At 39.4% G+C, this 25,037-nt stretch overlaps 1 protein-coding gene across 2 annotated transcripts in view; it reads right to left on the bottom strand.

Annotated features, from left to right (window-relative positions):
- The window catches only part of spns2 (SPNS lysolipid transporter 2, sphingosine-1-phosphate), an 87,403-nt gene extending 65,448 nt beyond the window's left edge, over positions 1-21,955 (bottom strand). For both annotated transcript variants that reach the window (XR_013816435.1, XM_079816209.1), the window contains exon 1: positions 21,463-21,955. Coding sequence is in view for 1 of the 2 variants with exons in the window: in XM_079816209.1 (XP_079672335.1) it covers positions 21,463-21,694 (232 nt within the window). In the remaining variant the exon portion in view is untranslated. The remainder of the gene's footprint in view (positions 1-21,462) is intronic.
- Between the last annotated feature and the right edge of the window lie 3,082 nt (positions 21,956-25,037).

Below are 25,037 nucleotides of genomic sequence, written 5' to 3'. Positions count from 1 at the left end.
TTGTCCTCAAAGTGGATGCTCTGTTAGAAGCAGGAAAAATGGGCAAGCGTAAGGATTTGAGCGAGTTTGACAAGGGCCAAATTGTGATGGCTAGATGACTGGGTCAGAGCATCTCCAAAACGGCAGCTCTTGTGGGGTGTTCCTGGCCTGCAGTGGTCAGGATCTATCAAAAGTGGTCCAAGGAAGGAACAGTGGTGCCCATGGGGAGCGAAGGCTGGCCCATGTGGTCCGATCAAATGGTGTATAAATCAAATCAAATATAAATAAAATATGCTCTAATATAAAAGAAAAAATGAAATGTCCCGTTGAAGCGTAACAACGGCATTTGTATGTCCTCTGAATAAAAAAGACAAGAGAAAGAAACAGTGTGAATGTACCTTGATTTACAGACAGTAAGGAAAGAGACTGGCTGAACTGGAATGCGAGCAGGTGGCGTGACTCGTGTGACAAGAATGTTACATATGTCACTATGTGCGGACAAGTCTGCACCTGCCAAAGTGCTTCTTCTCGGTACGTCTTTGCTACAACATGCCAGTGACAAGTCAAAACGGGTGGCGATGGGAAACCGCGAAGCGATCGAGACGAAACTCAAAGATGACTAAAGTTACCACAGCAACAAAAACAAATTGCTATTTTTATTTCTCACAGCCACTCCTGTGTTATGTGTCTGTGTTTGTACAAGACCTTAAAAAGCATGACGTAATTAGCCAGGCAGCTCTGAGAAGTTAATTAAGAGACGTTTCTGCGGCATTAGCTGTTTGATCTGGGTGCGTGTAAATTGCGGGAAGCCTGTGAAGCGGAGGTCTTTCTCTCTACCTCTGCTCGTACAAGACTGTTCAGTGACTTAGAAAGATGTAACATCAGAGATAACTTCAAGCATGTTTGATCTCTATCGCTCTTGTCTAATTCCATTGGCTGTCAGTCACAGACTCTGTTTACAGCCTCTCCTGCATTGAGAAGTGTCTAAATGCTGTGTGTTTTTCACAAATGGAAGATCAAAGCATTTGTCTAAGAAGAGTTAGGCAGTTAAAGAGCTCCGGAGGCTTCATTTCTCACTTTAAAGTCATCAGAAAGAAGGAATGTGGAGATGAGAGACTGATGATTTGAAGGCAGCAGCACTGCAATTACACTAAAAAGGGAGTAATGCCCTGATCACGAGCGATTCCTGGCCAACACACACATAACTACAGCAACAAACTATAGAGCAAGATTAAACAAACGATACATAGGCACAAGGAATCTTTAAAAAAAAAAATCACTATTGAATTGATTGAAATCAGTTGTGGAGATTTAGATAACCTTTGTTATCATGTAACGCTCACTAAAAGTTCATCTTAAAGAAACAACTAATAATTTAATAACAGGTGTTTTCAAACAGGGAGTTTATGAAACGCTAATAATTAATGAAATCATGAAAATATTTAATTAAAATTAAGAAATCATTATAAATAAAAACACAATACAATTTTTTGTTTAGCTGTATGTCATATATTTTGTTTAGCTGTCTTGCTATTTAAAAAGCTGCTAATGAACTTGAAGTACTTTGAAAGATGATGGATTTTTCTTTTCAGTTCCTAGCAAAGAATCTTGATTTAGCAGATATGAGAAGCCAGGGTTCATTGGAAAAAATGTGCCTTTGGCAACATTGTGCTTCCGCCACACTTAAGCTTTATCCAAAACAGATACATGTGAATCTGGCAATGTTTTATTATCTTGGTTTTTTTATGTACCGTGGCAGTTCAGAAATTAAATGCCTAGTGGGTGACACTAAAAGTGATGCTCCATCGCATTTGAAAATAGCATACCACCTACAGTAAGCCTAAGCGATAGCAATAACCATTTTAGCTTGTTTCTACAACACTTGGAGATCTTTTATCATAAAATGTGATTCACTCGTGAGTTACCTTGGTAGTTTGCTATGTCAGAAAAGCCATAGATATGGATAAGGTTGTGTCAAAGGAATGTGGAGATGAGAGACTGATGATTTGAAGGCAGCAGCACTGCAATTACACTAAAAAGGGAGTAATGCCCTGATCAAAAGGTTGTGTCAAACTGTATTAGTCTACAAATCATGCACTATATGGTAAAAGTGTTTTTTAGTTCATAACATACTGTTCAAGGAACTGTGTGAAAATAAGTTTTTATTAATCATAATTTGTGTGAACAGTCATAAAAGTTGTTGGTGTTTTACTGCCTCTAGAGTTAATTTCAGCTAGAAACTGTAGTGAATTGTATGCATAGGTAAGTTTTTGGAATTTTGTAAAAAATATAGTTAGAGGCACGTTTTTCCATTGAGCCATAGGTTGCATACGGAGGTGTTGGCTTCCGCTGTCCATCTCTATGCTAAGGAGTGGGTGGTCCCGCCCTCTTTCCATTAGTCTAATCTGAGGCAGTGTACTAATTACCTTGGTCACACTCCTCCGTTGCCCCCTATCCCTCAATCCCTCCATCTCTCCCTCTCCTCCCACTGGGAGGGGGATCCCTGTGCCAGATGGTGCTGCGTTTCTCCTCTTTCAACCGAGACTGCACCTGCCCACCCTCACGCCTGCCAAAGACACAACCTCAACCACCACGCTCTTCCCACCAAAACTCCCACAAGCACAACTGATGCAATGACTGTTTGGAAATATGATTGATTTTAATTTGTGAAGTACGTCCATATTTAACATAATAAAGGCAAGACTTTTAACTGGAAGAGACTGGTACTAGTAGGTCAGTGTGTGCACAACCTAATGCTGAACCATTAGAGCAACTGTCATATTAGTAAATTATGTTCTGTGTTTGGCAAGCGATACCGTCCATGTGCGATTTGCCCTAAATTCTTCTCTCTTTATCTTGTCTTCTGGCACTCTCATAAAGATACACTGCTCAGTGAAAACATGGCAACACCTTAAAACTTTTCAGAAAGAGCTGTCATTATGCATCTGAGGTGCAGCAGCTCTGACTACATCTTGCATCATACTGTAAAACGGTAGGCGATGCCACACAAGGTGATGCAAATGCCCCAAATGGTACCAGTAAAATCATCGACCTTCTAGTGTCCGCCTTGATGCCGCCAGCCCTGAGGTGTTGCCATAGTAACACGGCACGGGCGCACACACTAAGGAGGGAAAGGTCTGCTGACCAAGGTGGAAAAACTATAAAATATGAAACTGATTTAAAACACACACACACACACACACACACACACACATTTGCAGTTGTCTTGCTTAGCAAAACGTTATCTGATATATGTCAGGTTTGGCTGATACGGTCACTTACAAAGCATTTTTCTGCAGCTTATTTATGATTGCTTTACTAAAATGCAGAAACCGCAACAGATACTAAGCGGCAAAAGAATGCTGTCCTGCCTGTTGTGACTGATCTATTGCATTCAAAACACATCACTGAAAAGCCAACAGCCATTGAGTGTAAAATTCTGTTACAGCACAACGCCACATAAAATTGGCTGAGATATAATCAGTATTCTAGATAAAGAAATCTGATCATCTAAAATAAATAAACTTGCTTTACCTGATAACTGCTAAATGTACTTATGGAGGCAGTTATTTGTATGGGGACAAATTTGTCCTGACCAAACCTTAGTTTACTAGTTTATTGTGCGTGCGCGTGTGTGTGTGTGTGTGTGTGTGTGTGTGTGTGTGTGTGTGTGTGTGTGTGTGTGTGTGTGTGTGTGTGTGTGTGTGTGTGTGTGTGTGTGTGTGTGTGTGTGTGTGTGTGTGTGTGTGTGTGTGTGCATGTGTATCTAATTAATAATTATGTTCTACATTAATAATTTTGAAATGTAATGTGTTGGTGATAGATAGAATGATACTGCAGGGTAGAAACTGAATGATGTAAGTTATTGTTATTTCACCCTAGCTTTAAAATAATTAATGCAAACGTCCCTAATGCTAATTCTTGGACTAGAAATAGAAAGTCTTGGATTAGAAATAAAATAGATTAAACCCATTCAGATTTGCTCACAAATCACATGGTAAAACTGCAATGCAAACAGATTGTGGTGTGAGAAAAAGCGTCTTTTGTTTTCTAGCACACTAGTTTCATTATCCTAAATGCTAATGAAACATTGACCCGTTCATGTAGCTCTCCATCTTATCAGCTGATTGGAGCAGTGAAATGGCGATATGCTAATGTTGACGCTGTTGCGTAAGATGCAGAGCATATGAATGATGCTTTATGCTATAATGCTTTCAAAGTGACGGTCCCAGGAGACCCACTGGACATTGACCAGTGGACTGACCAATAGCATGTTTGATGAAAGCTCTGTGGGTCAGGATGAGCAAATCATTTTTGTTAATGCGTCTAGAGCTATTTTAAATCTCAGGGGAGTCCATTCAAGTGAAGCTGTTTAATGGATCCTGGAAGCTGGAGGAGCAGCCCTCCTGCATTTGATTTACACAAGTCGTTTGATGCTATCTTTGACATACATTGTTTGGACCCATTTTCATCTGATCTGATAAGAGGAAGCCAGTCTGTGAGTTTAAGTGCTTGTTTGGGTAGAGAGTGTGTTCTTAAAGAGTATGAGCTCATCCATGCCAAAAAAAAAAGACCAAGAGGTTTGAGTTTTGATATACTAACCTTCTCTAAGTTGAGCTGGCGATATGTAAACACATTTTTGAGTGTGTGAGAAACAGTCTTTATGTATAAACCACAACATTCATTTGAACAGGAAATGGTTCACCGGCTGAAATTCCAATACGTTCAAATTCTAAAAAGGCTCACCTATTCATCTGTCAGAGGCTAAGACAATGGCACACATTTTTCTTAGAATCCAGACACAAAACTGCATTAAGGTGGGGATACTGCATTAATGCACACAACACCCTGTTCTTATTTTTGCACACAGACACGTCACCGCATAGACCCAGAGGACTGTCTGGTCGTCTGGGGAGAGAGAACGAAAACGAGGATCATTGAGTCGTAGGACAGACCTCATTTTACAATCCCCAAAAGAGAGACGAAAGACCTGAGCAACCCCCGGTGCTATTTCAGGGCTAGGAGAAGTAGGTTAGGATAACGGCATAGCAACAGAGGCCGGCCGTCCTATATAATGTAACTGAGAAGACGACGATAGGTGAGAAGAAAGGCAACTGTAAGGACAGCATATTCAGAACTCTGTGGGGAAATTTTACTGAGAATGAACCGCGTCTGCTCTGTAGCGCTGTTTACTTGCACACTCCACCACTGCAATCCAGACACCTGAAATAGGTTTTTATGTTTGTATTATGCCAAGTTATAACATTCTTCTCCATTATTTGATCCTCACTTGATAAACAACTGGCGCCATGATCAACAGAAATGTATACACATATCTTTTCAATTAAATGTAGTTTAATTGAAACACCAGACACATAGTGAGTTCCCTTTCAGTCGGTCAGTTCCGACGTACGTCTCCGTTCCCTCCTTCAGGGAACGAGGGTTACATACGTAACCGAGACGTTTTAGTAAGTAATGGTCAATGTATAGTAAGACATAAATGCATGCAGCTCAAATAGTAGAGCATTGCGCAAGCAACACCAAGGTCATGGGACCTGATAAAAGGACTTGAATGCAATTCACTTTGGTTAAAAGTGTCTGCCAAATGCATAATACATGTACATTTACATTACAAAAGATTGCAGATGGTTAGTAAATAAGTCATAGAGTTTTGCATTGCAGTACTGCAATTAACTAAAGAAAGATGCAACTGATCAAATTCAAAGGACAATGCATATTATCCTCCATCATTTGATTACTATTTGATGAATCACTGCTGCCATGGTCAATAGATACAATAGATACACCAACATCTCCTTTAAAGGAAACGCAGTTTAAGACAATGCAGAAAAAGCTAAATCTATTGTGGCAAGCAGAATGAGGCCGAGGGCCGTGAGAACGGGGCGAGGCCGGTGGCGTGATTGATAATGAGCATCACCTGTGCGCCGCACCGGTCTCGAATTTCTCGCAGAGGAGCTTCAGAAGCTTCTGGAAGAGCAACGACAGTAAAGGATGAGTGAGGACCAGGCCTGGGACATTTATGTTATGTTTTGTTTACGTGTGTCTGGCAGTCGTCCGTACTTTCGTGTACGTGTTTGTTTATTTTATGTTGAAGTGTTGACCGTTTACCGGTTCCGGCCTCCTTCTGATCCTTTAACACTTTGTAACATCTATAATAAGGCTAATATACATGTATACAAAATGTTGACAAAAACTAAAACAAGAAAATGTACTTTAAATGTTATAATTGAGTACCTGCTTGAACTAGATTGCAAATGGTTAGTAAATAAAATGCAGGGTTTTGCGCTGCAGTACTGCATTTAAAAGTGGCACAACTGTTTCTAATTTGCTCCTGTGTGTGTGTGTGTGTGTGTGTGTGGTAGGTGAAACTGCAGTACAAATGTACATTTCCATATCCTGTGTAATGCTACTCTTTGCGGTAAGAGAATGTTTCCTCTTCGCTCTGTTATGAAGTTCTCTCCCTCATTCTTTTCATTCTACCAAACCACTGGTACACTGTTCGGCTGCTGACACATCCTGAAGCTCTCTTCCTCCTATTTTCTTTTCCTCCTTTCCCATCCCCTTCTCTGCTTCTCTCATCAACTAGGGGTGATCCTTCTTAAAGTGTCACAGGAATCGATGTAACAACACCTCAGCTCTGAGAAGTTGCACATGTGCCAAAGCGAGAAAAAGACTGTTCCCATGTTAACCCTTCCCAGCGTCTCTGCAAAATGTCTGCCCTCTTACACCGAGCCAAACCTTTGAGAGTGCAGTGGCCGGGTAAGAGCTGACCACAAATATGCCTGTCTGTTCTTGGCGAGCTCCTGACCGCCGGGTCCATTGATATCCCGCAGAGCAACGGATGCTTTTTCCACTCAGCCTTTTAACCACCACACGGTCCGTATAAACACAATGCAGATGTCAGAGGAGCGGGGGTGTGTTTTAGCGGGCGTTTGCGGGTGTGGGTGTTTTGGAATTCCCTCACCATTTTATACCAGTAGTTCCTCATTACTGCCTCACCCTCAGGCTGGCTGCCAGCGTTCCTTGTCAGAGTATCGTGGTGTACACTGCACTGCTGATCTGAGACTGGTTTTAAGGTGTGTGTGCATAAAAAAATGGAAGGATGTATGAATATGCAATCGCAAATGGACAGAAAATGTTTCCCAGACACATTCCCTGTGTACATAAATACTTGCCCGAAGAGTGTAAATACACTGAGCACTGCACGGCGTCTTCATCAAACACAGCTATTCTAGACTGCTTTTAAATATTGCATAAAAATATTGCTCGTCCGGAGGTGCTATGCAGAAACAGCATAGTATTTGGGCATAAATAATTCATAAGAGAATTATCCTCTGGAGTGTGAGCCCATGTGTCAGACGTATAGCTGTGCAGTGGTCAGAATGCACTGGAGCGTAGAAAAATCTCCAGGCTGCCTGATTCCCCCTTAGATACTCAACATCACTGTCGGAGTGAGTATGGTCAGTAAATGTATGGTAGCAGATAAATATCAGTACACTCACTCCTTACACACTGGTACAGAACTAGAGTGGTTTTCTGAGACACATGAGTAAAGATGTTTAGCAACAGCAGACATTGGCAGTAATGTTCACGTTAAATTTATATAGGGGATATTTCAACAGAGGCTTTAAATGAGCTGCTCGTTTCATTAAATGAGCTACTGACTACACTGAGCAATTTTGTGGATCACATTTAGCTGGACAGAAAGCAGTTGGCAGACGCTGGAGTGCAATTATGGCCACCCTTACTAATCAGCCTGATCTGATACCATCCTGTTGGATGCTAATGTTAACTGCCAACCAGAAGCTTCAATTACCTTCCCTTCTCTCAGATTCTAATGAAAAGTCACTTGACGAGCAGTTTTCTTTCCTTTGTTGACGTATTTCCAATTGAAACTAGATTTGGGATGGAGATTTTTTAAAACAGCCATAAATATTATTTGCAAGTGGTATTACGTGAATATACTGTAAACTTACCACCAGCATATACTCCACATACTCCTGCATATACAATTACTAATTAAAAGTTTGGGGTCAGTAAGATTTTCTTTTTACATTTTTGTATTGATCAAATGAGAGTAAAGAAAGTTATATTGTCACAAAAATGTCTGTTTTTGAACTTGTATTCATCCAATGTATCATGGATTCCACAAAATATTAAGCAGTACAACTGTTTTCATCATTGATAGGGAGAAATGTTTCTTGAGGGATCACGTGACACTGAAGACTGGAGTAATGGCTGCTGAAAATTAAACTTTGCCATCACAGAAATAGATTACATTTTAAAAGTTATTAAAATATAAAACAGCTATTTGAAATTATAATAAAATTTTACAATATTACTGTTTTTACTGTCATTTTTAACAAATAAAATGCAGCCTTGGTGAGCAAGACTTCTTTAAAAAAACAATACAAAATTGTACTGACTCAAAACTTTTGAACAGCAGATACACTAAGACCAACATCATCTGATGACGTAGAGCCATTAACTGGCTTAACGTTTTGCTGACTGACATTAGACAAGCTTCATTTGTAGCCTAATCCTGATGCTTTGTTTTTATTTGTATTTTTTTACATAACACAGAAAGGGATTACTGTAATTATGGGGGCTTTTTTTTTTTTTTTTTGCCTGTAACGAGATTTAATTTGGCTTTTCTCACTCGCTATGCCTCTTTTGCTTATTCTCCTTTTCTTCTCTTTGTTCTCTAAGAGCTGTGTAGGAGTGGGGTGGGTCTCACCCAGGGGGGTGTCAACAGTGCCCGATTCTGTGAATAATAATTAGTCCTGAATAAAAGTGCTGAAGTGCTTGATTATCTTTCTTAATTACTGCCATTCCCATTCAAAGTGTAAACCTATAGTGAAACATCATTAATTAGCCCATATCCCTCTGACAAACATGTTGAGATGGTAAGCTGAATCTCTTAGTCTTAACCAATGGTTATTGGTTACACTTTATTTTAAAGTGGCGTAGTTACATTGTACTTACTCAAATAACGACATGTACCACTTACTATAGAGTTACGGTTTGGGTTTGGTTTTGAGTTAGCTAGTTGTAATTATGCATAATTTACTGTTATTACTATAGTAAGTATGTGCAGTAACATTGAACTATGTCACCTTAAAATAAAGTGTTACCCAAAAATTTTGATTTAAAGCATCATGTTAATCCCAAACATAGTTCTTAATGAATTTTAAAGTTTGTGTCCATTAATTGCATTTGAGCACAAAAAAGATTCACTGTCTACTCTGGGCGAAACATCTTTGAAGCTGTTCAGAAAATGTCTAAGGAGAAGAGCTCAATCAATAAAGCTTCAAACAGCACAACGAGCCCAACTATTCTCAATGAACCAATTGACAGTGTTTCACTCTCAACCTAGAGTGAAAGTAAACAGAGAGAAGAGAGTCAAGAGGTGTCATGAGACTGAGTAAATGAAAACCGGAGGGAAAAGAGGGAGAGGGAGAAAAGGAGAGAGCTAAACTGGATGGGGCATTTCAGCACACTTTGGTCTGAAAAGGCCTATGTTGAGAGCTGGTCTTTCAAGCTCAATTTAGCATTAGACTGTAGCCATACTGCTCTGTGTGAGTGGCCATGAGCTTTAGACAACTGACAGATGAGAAAAAAAATGATATTTTCAGTCAGTTATAATAACCAATTGAGTGTAAAACTACACACATAAATGTTTCACGGTTTTCTCTTTTGATTTATGCTGTACAGACCAGTTTTAGCTATACTTTAAAGAAGATATGACTCCTTGCTACTTGCTAAGATTCTTCATCCAACTTAATACCAAAGGGTCAAAATCAGAAAATCTGATTCAGAAGAAATAGAACATGCATAAGAGAACCATACAGAGGACAATAATAACTATAAGTGCTATATATGTTAGGGAAGTTGTCATCAACCCCTCTTGACTCAGCATGGACAGGCTTTGCTTTTTGATCTCTCACTGGACACCTATGGTGAGACACCTAGTGCAACCTTTATTCCTATGTCATATCATACAGCATATCTATCTATCTATCTATCTATCTATCTATCTATCTATCTATCTATCTATCTATCTATCTATCTATCTATCTATCTATCTATCTATCTATCTATCTATCTATCTATCTATCTATCTATCTATCTATCTATCTATCTATCTATCTATCTATCTATCTATCTATCTACCTACCTACCTACCTACCTACCTACCTACCTACCTACCTACCTACCTACCTACCTACCTACCTACCTACCTACCTACCTACCTACCTACCTACCTACCTACCTACCTATCTATCTATCTGATTCAAATTTCAACCTCCTTTCAATTGGACTTCCAATGCAGTGCAAAGTATGAAAATTCTGAGACAATTAACCAAAAAGTGCGTCCCACAGCTGGACAAAGCAGTATTGATATGATCCACCATTATACTAAAGGTATTTAAAGCTTCTGGACCTCATATACTAAAATTTTTTTTTTTACAATAGTTAATACATATACAGTTAACTATCGGAGAATACTTTTCTAGAAGTTTTTTTTAGCGGAAAATTCACAGTCGATTCAATTTACATTTAGTAACTAAACTAGAATTTAAAAGGTACATAACCCTGTCATATAACCCTGTGATGAACACATTGAAAGCATCAGAACTGGGTTGCTTGAAATCAATAGCTACCAGAGATCCACATGCGGCATGTATTCAAGGGCTACTGTAGTCTGTAATCGACTGTAGCCCCAGAAAAACTTCTATTCTATGCAATCAATATGCAGACACAAACCCATGCAATCACGCAGATCATTTTTATCTGTCCCAGTGTCTTTTATTACATCCATTTTCTTGCTATGCAAAGCACTATTTTCATCCACTCTCATTGAGAACAGCCGAGAGTCTCCAGAATAGTAATCCATCTCACTTTCTCCTTCATGAATTAGAGATAAATCTCATTTCTTGGAACAGTGGAAGACACGTTCAGGATACAGTATGTCGTAGATTTGTATTTTATCCTGCAGACAAATAAAAACATTGTCCCACTAAAATGTTCCGCCAAAGAAACCCAAGAGAAACATTCAAGAAATAAAAAGGGTGTGAGATTATAAGAGTCATAAAGAAGTGGTTTTGGCCGTTTAAATCTAGATGCTTTGTATTGATTTTGTTATGATAAGCACCTTTCGTGGGTAACTATAGATCGAAGGTAACTGTGGGAAAACAAAACAACCGCATCACTGGAATTCCAGCTCTACCTCCACATTCCACAGCAGTGAGGTGGAGACACACACCTCCCATACACACGGGTATTTTAGGCGTTAGTTGTAGGTAATTATTCTGGTGTGGCCAAATAACTCAAACTATTGTGCTAACCTGGTAAGAATGCCAAATTAATCCTTAAAGGAAACTAAGGTCTTCAAGTATTTATCATACAGCAAGTAATGGACTGTGCTTGAAACAGCCAGGGACTTACGTCAGTTTAACAACAACTATAGCTCTATTATCTAGTTCATGTACAGTCATTTTTACTCTTTGTTGTTAAATAAAATGTAATGTTGTACGACACTGACTTATCCTACAATTGCAATGCTGTGGCTTATGGGCTTACAATGTTTGAACTTTCTTTCTTTTTAAATCTCTATATTTAATGTGTATAACTAAAAGTGTGGGGCCTGTAATATTTCTTTTGAATGTTTTTGAAAACATTCCAAAATACAGTAAAAACTGTAATATTGTGAAATTGTATGAAAGGTATACTATGTAAAAAAATTGGTTCGAAATTTAATGAGTGAGTACGTCATGAATCCATCTTCCAAACCTTGTTTTTGTCTTAATCTGAATAACAATGGTACGCCTATAATAAGTGTTTATATTCAGACTATTTCAGGCTGAGCTGGACGACAATCATTGTGGAGTAGCACAGTAGCTGCGTGACCGCCAGAGTGTCAAAGGTTACATAGTGTACCATTCAAAATTTCTATTTGAATATATTTTATTCCTGTGATGGCAAAGCTGAATATTCAGCCAGCAGTCTTCAGTGTCACATGATCCTTCAGAAATCCTTCTAATATGCTGATTTGGTGCTCAAGAAACATTTCATTTTATCAGTGTTGAAAACAGTTGTGCTGCTTAATATGCTTGTGGAAACTGTGATCAATTTTTCACCCTACTTTGATGACTAAAAAGTTTGAAAGAACAGTATTGATTTGAAATGGGAATCTTTAGTAACAACGTAAATGTGAGTTTTGATCCTTGCTGAATAAAAGTATTAATTTCTTTTTTTTTTTATGTAAATTTGGATTCAACAGCCAACCACAAGTCAACCAGGCCACTAGGAAAAGTCCCGGGGCTCCCTATGACCATTCTTTCCCGGCGTTCTGTACAGCATAAATAAAGGCATACTTGTCTCCATAGTGTGCAAGGGGTTATTTTTAGGACTGGTGAATGGCTCTAAGAAATGAATGGGTCTAAGAATCACTGGAATTCAAACATGCACAAGGTAGGATGTTGACGTGTGACTGTCACCCTGAGGTTTTGAGAAAACACAGCCGGTTCCTCTGTGCACACCTGAGCCTTTAAACTCTGGACATCTACACTTCACACACGCACTGAAACACCAGGGCGAGATTTCCTGCTGAGGTGAAAGTGTTTCTGCCATGTAATGTGTCGGGGTGACAATCAAAACCATATGTTCTCAAGTATAAATAGATTGCATACAATGACACATGAGACACATACAATATAAGACAGATGTGCTAAATTGCAAGCTTTGGAAGAATGCTGCAAATACGAGATGATATTTCAGTAGGCCTGTCCTTTCATCCCTGCATTAATAGAGATATCACAAAACAGACAGATACAGTCACCGGTCTGAGCATCTATTTACCTACAGACACTGACAGTGTGTCACACTGTGTAGTCACACACACATACACGCTTAGGCTATAATCTGGGAAATAACATGTTACATAATACCTGTGGCTGATTATTTACTCAATCACTATTGAATAGAGGGAAATATGACATATTTTCCTCCTTAATAAGACTCTACAAATATAGACTTGCAGTAAAGTCCAGTTTAAATATTTGTCCTGGCAATATAAAGCGCTTCCGAAGGCTTACTTTACAGACAAAGCTAAGCTTTAGTAGAGTAGTTTACCCTACTGACCCTTCTTTTGATTTTATTAGGTCAATATTTACTCAGAAGTCTTATCTAAAAACAGAACAGATTATCAGCCTAATCCATGAATATGATCTATCCTCATATAACTAGAACAACTATTAAATCATATCTAGATCGGTATCTCTCAGTTATGCTGTAGCACCTATGGGGATTTGCACTGCTTTCAGAATGATTTAGCCATTGTTATGATGCATCCAGAAACATTAATGTCAGGATCACTGTGTTTGTCCCTCTCTGTGCGTAGAGATATGGAGGACGGGGTTTTGTGTCCGGTATAAAAAATATTCATCGCTTTAATGGAAAATGAATGAAAAAATGCTACAGTGTGTAAAAACATAAATTTAGTGGTACTGTTCACTACCGTTCAAACGTTTAGGATAAACTGTTTTCTCATCGATGCAATTTATTTGGCAAAACTGAATGTTCAGCATCATTACGCCAGTCTTAAGAGTCACATGATCCTTCAGAAATCATTCTAATATGCTAATTTGATAATCATTGTTGAAAACAGTTGCGCTCCTTAATATTTTTGTGGCAAGCATGAATCTTTTTTTTTTTTATTCTTTGATGACTAGAAAGTACAGATACACAACATGCATCCTCTCTGAATAAAAGTATCAAAGGATTTTTAAAAAATCTTACAGACCCCCCCAAAAAATGTAAAATGTCTGTAAAAAAAGAAAGTGTTGAAAGAAAATCTGTATTATATGTACCATCATGCACTTTTACTGTAAAATAATGGTCATATGAATGATTATAGCATTATATAAACGCTTCTGCTAATTGAATAAATATAAATGTACGTGTTGGCCATCATGGGCCAGCTTGAGGATGTCTCTCACACTCATATTAATACACTCTGAATGATCTTGATCTAATACACAGTGACATACCTGAGACTTCCAATCTCACAGGTGCGCTCCCCCCTTAGGTGCCCCCCCCCCACTTCCTCCACCCTCCTCTACAGCTGTCTGTCAAACTCTCCGCCCTTAATCCCTTAGACACACTCGATCAAAAAGACACATGTTGAGGCTGAGGATCACAGTGAATCCCTTTTTTAAACAGACAAACACCCACGCATCTGTTTGGACACGCAATGAGCTAAATGCGGGCCACCAATTATATTAACAGGGTCAATGCCATTTAAACAAGCACGTCAGCCGTCTCTCTGGTGGAAAAACATAACAAACGCTGTGCCTTGTTTGGATCGTCCATGCTACATTAAATGAACATCACATGGGCCAAATGAAAGACAAGCCCGTTAAAAAATAAACCGAACAAATCGCATCCCGGTTCTCAGAGGCTGTTAACGGACATGATTGTGTCAGTGTTTATTTTGAGAGTCACCAGGCTGCTTCACCCAATACAGCCTCTCCGGAGCAAGATGAGAATTTGTCCCGCTGAACACCATTCGTGTCTATATATATATTATACACTGACCTTATTGTTGAGGTCAGATAGGCGGTCATGGTTGTGTGCTCTTTATAAGGAAACTGCTGAGGCAGATGAATGAAAATAAACGATAAAGGAAGGCTGGAAGTTCTTTTCACTCACTTTCTTGCCCAACTTTAGGGCTAGGTCAAGGCTTAAGAAGCCAAGCTGTCTTTAGGGAAGTAGCGGCCGTGACAGAAATGGCTTTTAGTGCTTGTGTAATAGATGCCGTGACCACATGAAAAGCACTGTCGAAAGGAGAAAGAGCTGCTGTCTAATTCCAGCCACTGCTATCACAGACAGCACATACTGTACATCAGCAAAATACAATCCCACAAAAACACACACACGTGCCAAAAAGGGATCTGAATAGGAGAGAAATTTGTTCAATTAATAGCGAACACCCTGAGGATTAAAGTATGCCAATCGTTTCTCAAACACTAATGTATATTGTACTGCACGGTTATGGAGAAAATTAAATACTCTGTGGCTTCATCAATACATTTCAGTATTAAGAGCTAAACTTGTAATCGTCTTTTAACGACTTTACTTTAATGGATTTAAATTTCAGGTTTGAGAAAGACATCAGTAAACACAACAGCTATATAACTGCCTCTACGAGGAACAATTACAGTGCATATGGGAATCAACGTTGGGAGAAATGGAAGCCATTTGTTCTTCATGAGGGTTTCAGAAGAGTGAGACAAGCTTATAAACTCAATTACTGAGAGTTTTTCATTACTTTCATGTTTTTGTTGTTGCGAGTCCTTTAATAGGAACACAGTAAAAGAAGTGAGGGAAGGGGAGAGAGACGACAGCCAAGCCTAAAGTGACTGAGCCAACCTCAAAGTTTCATTTCAACACAGACAGACAATTTGTTGCAGGTATATTTCAAATGAACCGCTGTGATACTTACCCACATACTGTATATATCTAAAAGCTCCTTCACAAATAAACACTTTTTCCTGTCACATTTGCCTTCTTTTGTTTGGCTAACATTCTGTCATAGTAATTAGCTTTGGCTAAGCTAAAGGTATAAACCTTATCAATAGTTTTCAGCTAACAATGGCCATGGAGAGGAATTGTGAACTTCTTGCAAAATCTGTGTGGGTAAATCTTTCGTCTTCACACGAAATTCTAGGTTGCGTCAATTCCTATTAAAGGTCCCGTTTTTCGTGTTTTTTTAAAAGCTTTGATTGTGTTTACAGTGTGCAATATAACATGTGTTCATGTTTCGCGTGTAAAAAAACACAGTATTTTTCACACAATTTACTTATCTGTATACCGCTGTTTTCACTGTCCTCAAAACGGCTTGAAAGATTTCCCTGTTCTATGAAGTCCCTCCTTCAGAAATACGTAACGAGTTCTGATTGTGCCAGCGGTTCCCGTGTTGTGATTGGACAGCAGCTTAGCACACGCAGAGCGCACGTTACCGGAAAGGTCACGCCTCTCACCATAACGGGGATGCATGCGCTCAATGATCTCTAAGTACAGCGTCCCTGGGAAAGCCAAACAAAGGTGACTTGACTCCGGGATGAAAATAACAGCGTCTCGACGACATGGCAACAAACAAACTATACGAACGCAACCGAACGCAACACTTCCTATTCTCCACGCGGGAGCAACAAGACCACGCCCCCTCTTCGCGCGTTCCATTATGGTCAACGATCCGACTCGGCCCTCGGATATGACGTCACTTCCACACTTCAAGCGTTCTGGTATGTTTTGCGTGTCCGAGTCGGAGAAAAACATGGACGGCGCCTCGTCATGCAGTGCGCGCTCCACACTCCGCACACACACTTGGTTATGCGCCTAATAATAGCTAACAATAATCTAGGTTAACGTTATCAAATCAAATCATGCATTTTCTAACGTTACCTACCGCGAGTCAGCGCTGCGCCAGTTTGAAAAAGGCGGGTACAGGACCCTTTTTGGACGGTTGTCCAAACTTCCGAGCGGCAAAATCCGAGGAAAGGGGGCGTGTTGGTGCGTGTTGCTAGGTAACGTCTGTCTTCGACATACTGCTCTACTGACGTAATTAAAGCAGGAAATACCAGGATGTAGTCCTAACCAGCCGTTCGCTGTAGGCTTTGAAAGGGAACTTCTGTTGAATAAAATATCTCGCTTGGCATTGAACTTTGAGCTTTATAATTTTACAGGTATTATAAATGCTCTAACAGCAACATTACATACTAACTAAAGTTTGAAAAATGGGATCACGAAGAACAGGACCTTTAAATTGGATTGCACCTGCGAAACTTTGCTGAACAATGGTAAATGTGATGGCACCTTTATGCAAATGCCTCTAAACATGTCCGATCATAATAAAAGGCTCCCTTATGGGCAACCAACTGACTGGACAATTGTAAAAATATGTAATTATATAAAAAAAAAAACATAATATACACATTTATTAGCACATGCGCTGCACACAAAGCGTCATTACTGTATGTGTAGCGCATGTGCTACGTGCTACTACTGCTGTCCTCCTTCAGTACAGCATACTGTTTTGTTGCTGATAGGCCTTATCACACCTTCAACTCACACCATAAGGGGCACAACTGGAAATGACAGTGTGCGGGTGTGTGTGTGTATGTGTATCTCAAAAAAGGTACTGCCAAGGAGTGTGTCCAGGCAGAACTAGAGCTGAGCCAGCTAGACTGGACCATCTAGTGCAGAAGAGCAATGCAGCAAAAAGTACAGTACTATAGTCTCCACTTCCCCTCATAAACTGTGAGCCTGTGTTCTGAATGTGCAGACATGCCTATTCTCCCTAAAGGAGCTGGATTACCCATCACACTTAATTAAGCACTTGTCTTGAGATTAGACATTCTCATACCTCAGATGCCTTTAGGAAAAAAACTGCACCTTTCAGTGTCTGCTGCACCTCATAATCCAGATTACCAGTCAAACTGCCTTCATTAGAGCAGGCGTCAGGCCAGTGGCTCAACGGAGGATCTTAGATCAAATAATGTTAAGTGGCCACCGTCTGTACGTCCCAGTGGTATTCCCCGCGCCTCCTAATCCCTGTCTTAACCGTAATCTGTTGTTGAGCTCAGCCTGTCTGCTGGAGGGACTGTTGCCAGCCAGCCTCCCTGGGTCTGAGCCATCACAGCCAAACCACAAATTTAATCAAACTAAATGGTTCACAACCTCAGTCCCATCAATCTGATCTTTCGGTCCCACTGGAGGCTGCGTTGGAGACAGAAACAGACAGATATAGATAGTGGACAACTATAATGGGCCAATAGGGAGAGAAAGACGAGGGCAAATCAGCCCCAATGTTGCACATATGCACCTTGGGCTAAACATTAAGAAGAATAAAGTCTCCTTTGACTTTGCCAAGCCAGATATGAGCCACCAAGAATTCGCGACATGAGCCTATAGTGACCATATTACACTCACACCTCACACAGCAAGTTTTTCCCCATGATTCAGCACACATTCACTAGCATGGTTTTCTTCCTCCATGCTTCGTTCTTGCTCTGTGGTTCCTCATGAGGAATTGGTTGTCTCTCCTCTGCTATAAAAACTGCACACCCACCAGTTTTGTTTAGGTGGAGAAAACAGCCAAATTAGAGCTTTGCTGTTCTCTTTCACACACAAGAATATCAATCGGTTAAACATAAGACAGAAAAGGCAAAAATGACACGCACTGCTTTTTTAGAGACACACTCCCTCTTTTTAGAGAATTAACATTTGGTTCTGGATAACAGCGATGAGAGACTTTGGTTGATGCTAAAAGATTCCAAGACAACCACAGCCTGGAAGGAGGACTTGTAAAAAGCGAAATTGGCAGTAAATGGATATGACTTAAATAGCAAAAAAACTCAAATTAAGTGTTTTCACAGTGACGGTATTTATTAGCCCCGATTTCAGTCATTGGGACTGAATTATTTTATATGTAAGACACTGAGACTGAGAATGTAATGTTAAGTTTGCTGCATGCACATTTGATTAAATTTTGTTAGTGTGTGCACTAAAACTTAAGTATGGACAATGCAAATTCTAAAGCATCATGGCTTAATGAATTACTTTTAAATTATGGCAAAACATCTGTGTTTGCTTTAGGGATGGTTTACTCATAAACAAAAAATGCTGTTCAAATCATTCGCTCTCAAATCATTCCAAACCTACATGAATTTGATTTTATTTAAATGTTTTCAGAATTTTGAAAGTCAAAACAACATTGGACCCCACTGTTTCATTGTACGAACAAAAAAACAGACATTGTTTCCAATATATGTGTATGTGTTCTACATTAGAAAGTAAGTCAAGACAGGTTTGGAATGACATGAGGGTGAGTAAATGATGACAGAATTTTGTTTTGGGTGTACTATCTCGAATTTTCCCTCAGACACACACAAACACTCACACACATACCACTGCTGAACATCATTAATATAATACCTGTGTCAGCCTGACTGCAGTACAAATGGCTGAACAGCAGTGGTGAGGAGGTCTCAGCAACCATGTGGATCATTCTCTCTCTCTCTCACACACACACACACACTCACATACTAAAGAGTGGCCGTCACCACTGCAGGATGGCTGCGTCAACTCTAGCCTCTCCTCTTTACCCATGAAGGGGGCTTCACCCTCACATACACACTTCCAATAATGCATGATCAATCAGACACTGAGGTGTAGAAGAGATCTGTGCTAAACTCAACAACATTCAGTCTGCTGGTGCAACACTCACATATTAAACATTTACAAAACTCCTCTCCAGAGAATTGCTGCAATCTCCCTGCAACATTCATCTCATACGTCTCTCTCTCTATATATATATTCTCAATTTCCCTCTATTCAAGCATCTATACTGTTCAAAAGCCAAGAGGTTGATTTCACATGAGTAGTTCTATAGCATGATAAAGAATCTACCTTTTTCATAGACAGAAGTGTGTATCTGTTGACTCACTTGAGTAAAAACGGATGGAATTTGGCTTACATTGATATTTTTTATCTATGAAAGAGGATGATAAATCTGTTTATTCAGGATAACCTTTGAAAGAAACGAGATTTAGAGATGTGGAGATTAGATGAGATACCTATACCGCGCAGAAACACGTATTTTTCATTATGTTATCAAAGCTCGAGTGTCTTATGTAATGTTACTGAACCTTGTAGTAATCGTGCGCCACAAACCGCCATGATCCGATAACGTTGCCTTGTCTAATTTTCTCCTTTCAGGTCTTCCACATTTCACACCATTAATTACACCTGACATCTTAAAATTGTTCACGAATGTGATGTAACACGCGACCCTCTGGCAAAATAACGCACCTTTTACGTATAGTGCTATATGAAAGGATGAGAGAAGAGTCCCCCCCCCCCCCATTACAATAAAGTAGCCTATGCTGCAGAGGCGCGCCATTCAAGCATCTCGCGCTGTCAAAAGTATCTGTGAAGCGCGCGCTAGAGAGAACGTGATGTTCAGCGCAGAAAGAACAGACACTGCGAACATCTCCATTTCAATTATGGAATCGTCATAACGTAAAAATGCTTTTTTTTCTTCTTCTTCTTCCAATTAATAATTGCTTGTAATGAATGACAAGTTCTACATATCATGTTATATAGGCTATAGGAGTATTTAATTAAAATGAAAAATATTTAAAAAATATTTTCACATGCTCCACTTGATAAAGAAGCCAGTGCAGAACATTTCTTAGTAGGCAACTTACATCATATCAATGAAAACCGAACCCACAAAAATGTTATATAGCCTTACAAGTAAAGCAAAGAGGGGAAATGGATTACAAGAGCCGTATCTCCACTATTGATGGCCATACTAAATCCCGCATCCCAGAAATCCCTAGCTAATAGCGCACTCTTGACTTGTTCCAAATCTCTAATCGCTTATCATTAGTTATTCATGAAAATTACCCCTCTCAGAGTGTGCTGGAGCAAATACCAGCTGACATGTCGCCTCAGATCACCAAGTACCCAAACAAAAAGACGAATTAATCCGCACTTTTTGAGGGATGCTAAATTTTTGACCACATAAAAACTAGTAGATTAAATCTCTTCTAGTTTCTATGGAAACATGTGAGACCGCGGCTGCGCTCTGCCTTTATTCCTGACTAACTTGATTCAAGGGCATCTTGTGTGTAGCGCTATTGAGGTTGCTATTTATAAAACCATGGATATAAGATGTGTCCCTCGAGAAGTTTGCTCTAAATTACTTTGGACTGTAATATCCTCGAGTAGCTATAGCGCTTTAAATGAGGTCTGTGTATGTTTGTAACGTAGGCTATAAGGCTTGTTTGGACGCAGTGTCCATGAGCTGTATCGCCTTCATTCATCGATTAGCTAATAAATATACGTTTGTGATTTGAATCACATTTAAAACGCACATAATAGCCTACATCTGTATTGCTAATTATTGTGTGGAGCTGCTGTATTGTCACATTGTTATTATAGGACCCTAACATAGATAGCCTGATTTGAAGGGGGGAAAACTCATAATGACATAAAATTACACTAGCGTTACATGGGACCACTTGTCATGAGGCTGTGGATTTTGACTCTTTTGCGAGACATTGGGTCAGATTAGATTGATCCAAGATCACTCACAATAGTAGGCTAATCAATATAGTGTTAGCACAACGGGGTTACCTATCCGGATGGTTTGATTAAATCACAGTTTACGAACTGCAGGAAAACCTTTATGGTCTTAACCCGTTCAATAAAACTCAGCACGTGCGCAGTGAGATTACAAATGATCACTTGGCTTAAGTTAATGTTTATGAGATGATCATAAACTGGTCAGTGTGTTGAACTGAAACCTCCTTGTAAGTGAAACATTAGACAGTGCAAATCGCTGTTTTTGCTCTACGAAACGTCTATACACTAAGGAAATACTGGCCTTACCTGCTACGGTGTATCTGTCCATGTAATTGAGCACATTTCCAAAACTCAGAATCCCGGCGGCAACGAGTGGAGTCCGGCATCGGAGTAATGCGGCACGGAATTTTTGCCCAGGTCTGCAGGGATGCAGGTCTGGACTGGATTTAAGAGTCGGGCTCATGCTTCCAGACAGCGTGTGCACCTCATCCGAACTGCTGCACCCCTCGATTTCACATCCATCGCTCTCAACGCACATCTTCTTGCACGACAGTTCCAGCGCAACCGATTGAACGATTTCTGAACAGAGACAGGACGGTTCTGACGGGAAAAGTGTAGCACCTTTGAGCGGAAAACGAAAAAAAAAAAAAAAAACTAAGGGTTAATCGCTAAGAATAAAAATCATTGATGTGATTATTGCTCGCTGAGCTCGGTTCATGTCTGTACAGTGACAGGATTGAGCGCTCGGGACGCGCTTTTCTCTCACTCCGTACCGTGTGTGTGTGTGTGTGTGTGTGTGAGGGAGGGAGGCGTGGATGCGCGTTAAGTCACGCCCTCTCACTGAGCGAATGAAGGAACTGAAGTGTGCACGGAATGCTCATGTGAAACAGGGAATTTTAGCAGTGACAGAGCGCACCCAGAGTTGCTTTGTCTCTGTTGTTGTTGTTTATTTCTGCCGTGAAGAATTCTTTGAGTAAACTCGACAGACGTGAAACTTCCTCTAAAGGTGTAGCTAAACAGTAGCAGCAGTTCATGGTATCAGGACTCATGGCAGTGTGCGAATTATGGGGGCTTTGGGGCGGTCTGAGTCTGACCCTCCCCACTAATCTTTAAGCCCTCCAAAGGATGTCAAAACAAATTGTTGGGCATCTTGCAAAGTACATTAAACAGGGTTAACTCTATAATTGTACACAAGGGGCATGTTCAACAACATTTAGTAAGCACATTCTCACTTGTCGACAAATAGAGAAGAGTCATTCGACTGAGGAAGGTAACCATGGCAACAGAACGCCGCTCGAGGGCTTTGGATCGTTAGAATGCGTTAAGATCAAGTATAGCCTATCAAACGGATACATCGGCAAATAAGTAGCCTGCTGTCATTATTTTATTACTTTATTGCAGACTGACATTCACACGTTTATTACGTGGTATAGCCTAATTCATTGTATAATTCGCAGAAGTCAGTAGGAAAAATGGTGAAAATGAGAATAGTGATGCTGACATGAATGATATGAAAATGAAAAAGTATCGTAAACATGAAATATCCTCTTTAAATGTTTGAGAAAACATCTGGAATCGGATACCCGTTAGTTGAGAGAGCACTGCGGTTAGCTGCCAAATCGTATAGTGTTTTATTACACAAAGTAGCGTATTTAGGACACAATAGTTAAGTATCCTAATTCTTATGAATGGGTTTGCATGGTTTAAAATAGCTGGACTCAAGTAACACGAAGTAATTGACCTCATCTGAAAGCGATCGTGGTCTTCAGCACTCTGGACAGCTCATTATTAGTCTACTAGATCTAAAACACTGTTTCACCTCATTATATATTACACTTAAATTACTGCATTAGATAATTAATATTCTCCAAAATATGTAGGCTACTAGGAAACATGCAATTAATCGGACTTATAAAATTTTGGTATAGGCTAATATTTGAATAAGGTAACCATAGACAGACTTCCTACAGGCCTATGTGTGGGATTAATTACTAATTAAGGATATTATCAAGCACTCTTTGACTCTTTGATTTCATGGCTACCGAAACCCATCAATTAGCGAAGATTAGATCAAATCACGTCATTATGTTACGTCTTAGTTTCCCCCTCCTTTTGTTTATGCCCTAATCACTTCTATCTTAAAATATAATGAAACTCTGGAGGACAGCGACGTGTCTAGCCCCATCTTTAAACAGTAACATTTATTTGATAAAATAAACAGTTTCCCCAAGGCTCTGAATATCGTTTCGGAAATGTCAAAAAAGGGGATTTTACTGTAGCTAGTTAAGATTTATCTCGATCGCAGAAGAGTCTGTTAGGAAGTACGCGGGTCATTCTCATGAGAGAAGAGGCTGAAAGATGCTAGATAAATTGTCGGAAAAGAAGGAAGTTATTCGTTTGTTATTTTTCCCTTCATCTTCATCCCAGATCAGAGGGTATGCTACTTCAGAACAAATCAAACTAAACGGGGTCATAAGTAGCTTAATGTTTTTCTGCACTGCCACTTTAGACAGTAAATATAACCCAGTCATTCATTCCTATTCAATTATTTTTCCTCTTTTAGTAACTTAGAAGTGTTCATACAGCTTAAAAACGTAAAAAAACGATTTTCATGGCTTTTTTAGCTGCATTAATGTAAATCATTATTTTAAGTTAACGTTAATGGTTTAAGGGGCCGTGATTCCATACACTTTAAAAGTTCGGCCCCACTTTATATTAGGTGGCCTTAAGTACTATGCACTTGCATAAAAAAAATAAGTACAATGTTCTTACTGTGTTCAAATTGTATTGCAAAACACTTTTGCTGATATTGAGGTGGGATATGAGTAGAGTTAGGGACAGGTGTGGTGGTACGGGTAAGTTTAAAGGTAGGGTTAGGTGTAAGGGAAGGGTCAACAGTGTAATTACAAATGTAACTACAGAAATTAATTACAGATGTAACTACATGCAGGTATTTTTTAAAATGTAAGTACAATGTAAAACATGTATGTACACAATAAGTGATCGTAATATCAAATTATTAATTAAAGTGTTAGTACATAGTAGTTAAGGCCACCTAATATGTGGGTCCAAAAGTTCTATTCAAATTTACATCTTAAAGTTAGTTCACCCAACCCATTAATTACTTACCCACATGCCGTTCCACACCTGTAAGACCTCCGTTCATCTTCGGAACACAAATTAAGATATTTTTGTTGAAATCCGATGGCTCAGTGAGGCCTGCATGTCAGCAATGAAATTTCCTCTCTTAAGATCCATTAATGTACTAAAAACATATTTAAATCAGTTCTTACACTGGTTCAATATTAATATTATAAAGCAACGAGAATATTTTCGGTGCGCCAAAAAAAACTAAATAACGACTTATATTAGTGATGGCCGATTTCAAAACACTGCTTCATGAAGATTCGAACCGTTATTAATCAGTGAGTCGAATCATGACTCGGATCGCATGTCAAACCGCCAAACTGCTGAAATCACGTGACTTTGGCGCTCTGAACCGCTGATTCGACATGCTGATTCACAACGCTCTGAAGCTTCAAGAAGCAGTGTTTTGATAATCGGCCATCACTATATAAGTCGTTATTTAGTTTTTTTTGGCTCACCAAAAATATTCTCGTCGCTTTATAATATTAAAGGGATAGTTCACCCAAAAATGAAAATTATGTCATCATTCACTCACCCTCAAGTTGTTCCAAACCTGTATGAGTTTCTTTGCTCCGCTGAACACAAAGAAACTTATACAGGTTTGGAATACAGGTATTGAACCACTGAACTCACATGAACTGATTTAAATATGTTTTAGTACATTAATGGATCTTGAGAGAGAAAATGTCATTGCTAGGTGAACTAACCCTTTAACACCTTAAAACTACTAAAAA

The sequence above is a fragment of the Gobio gobio genome (assembly GCF_949357685.1).
Source record: "Gobio gobio genome assembly, chromosome: 4".
Lineage (NCBI taxonomy): Eukaryota > Metazoa > Chordata > Actinopteri > Cypriniformes > Gobionidae > Gobio > Gobio gobio.
The sequence above is the reverse complement of the archived record's forward strand: the minus strand, read 5'-3'. Positions and strand labels throughout refer to the sequence as shown.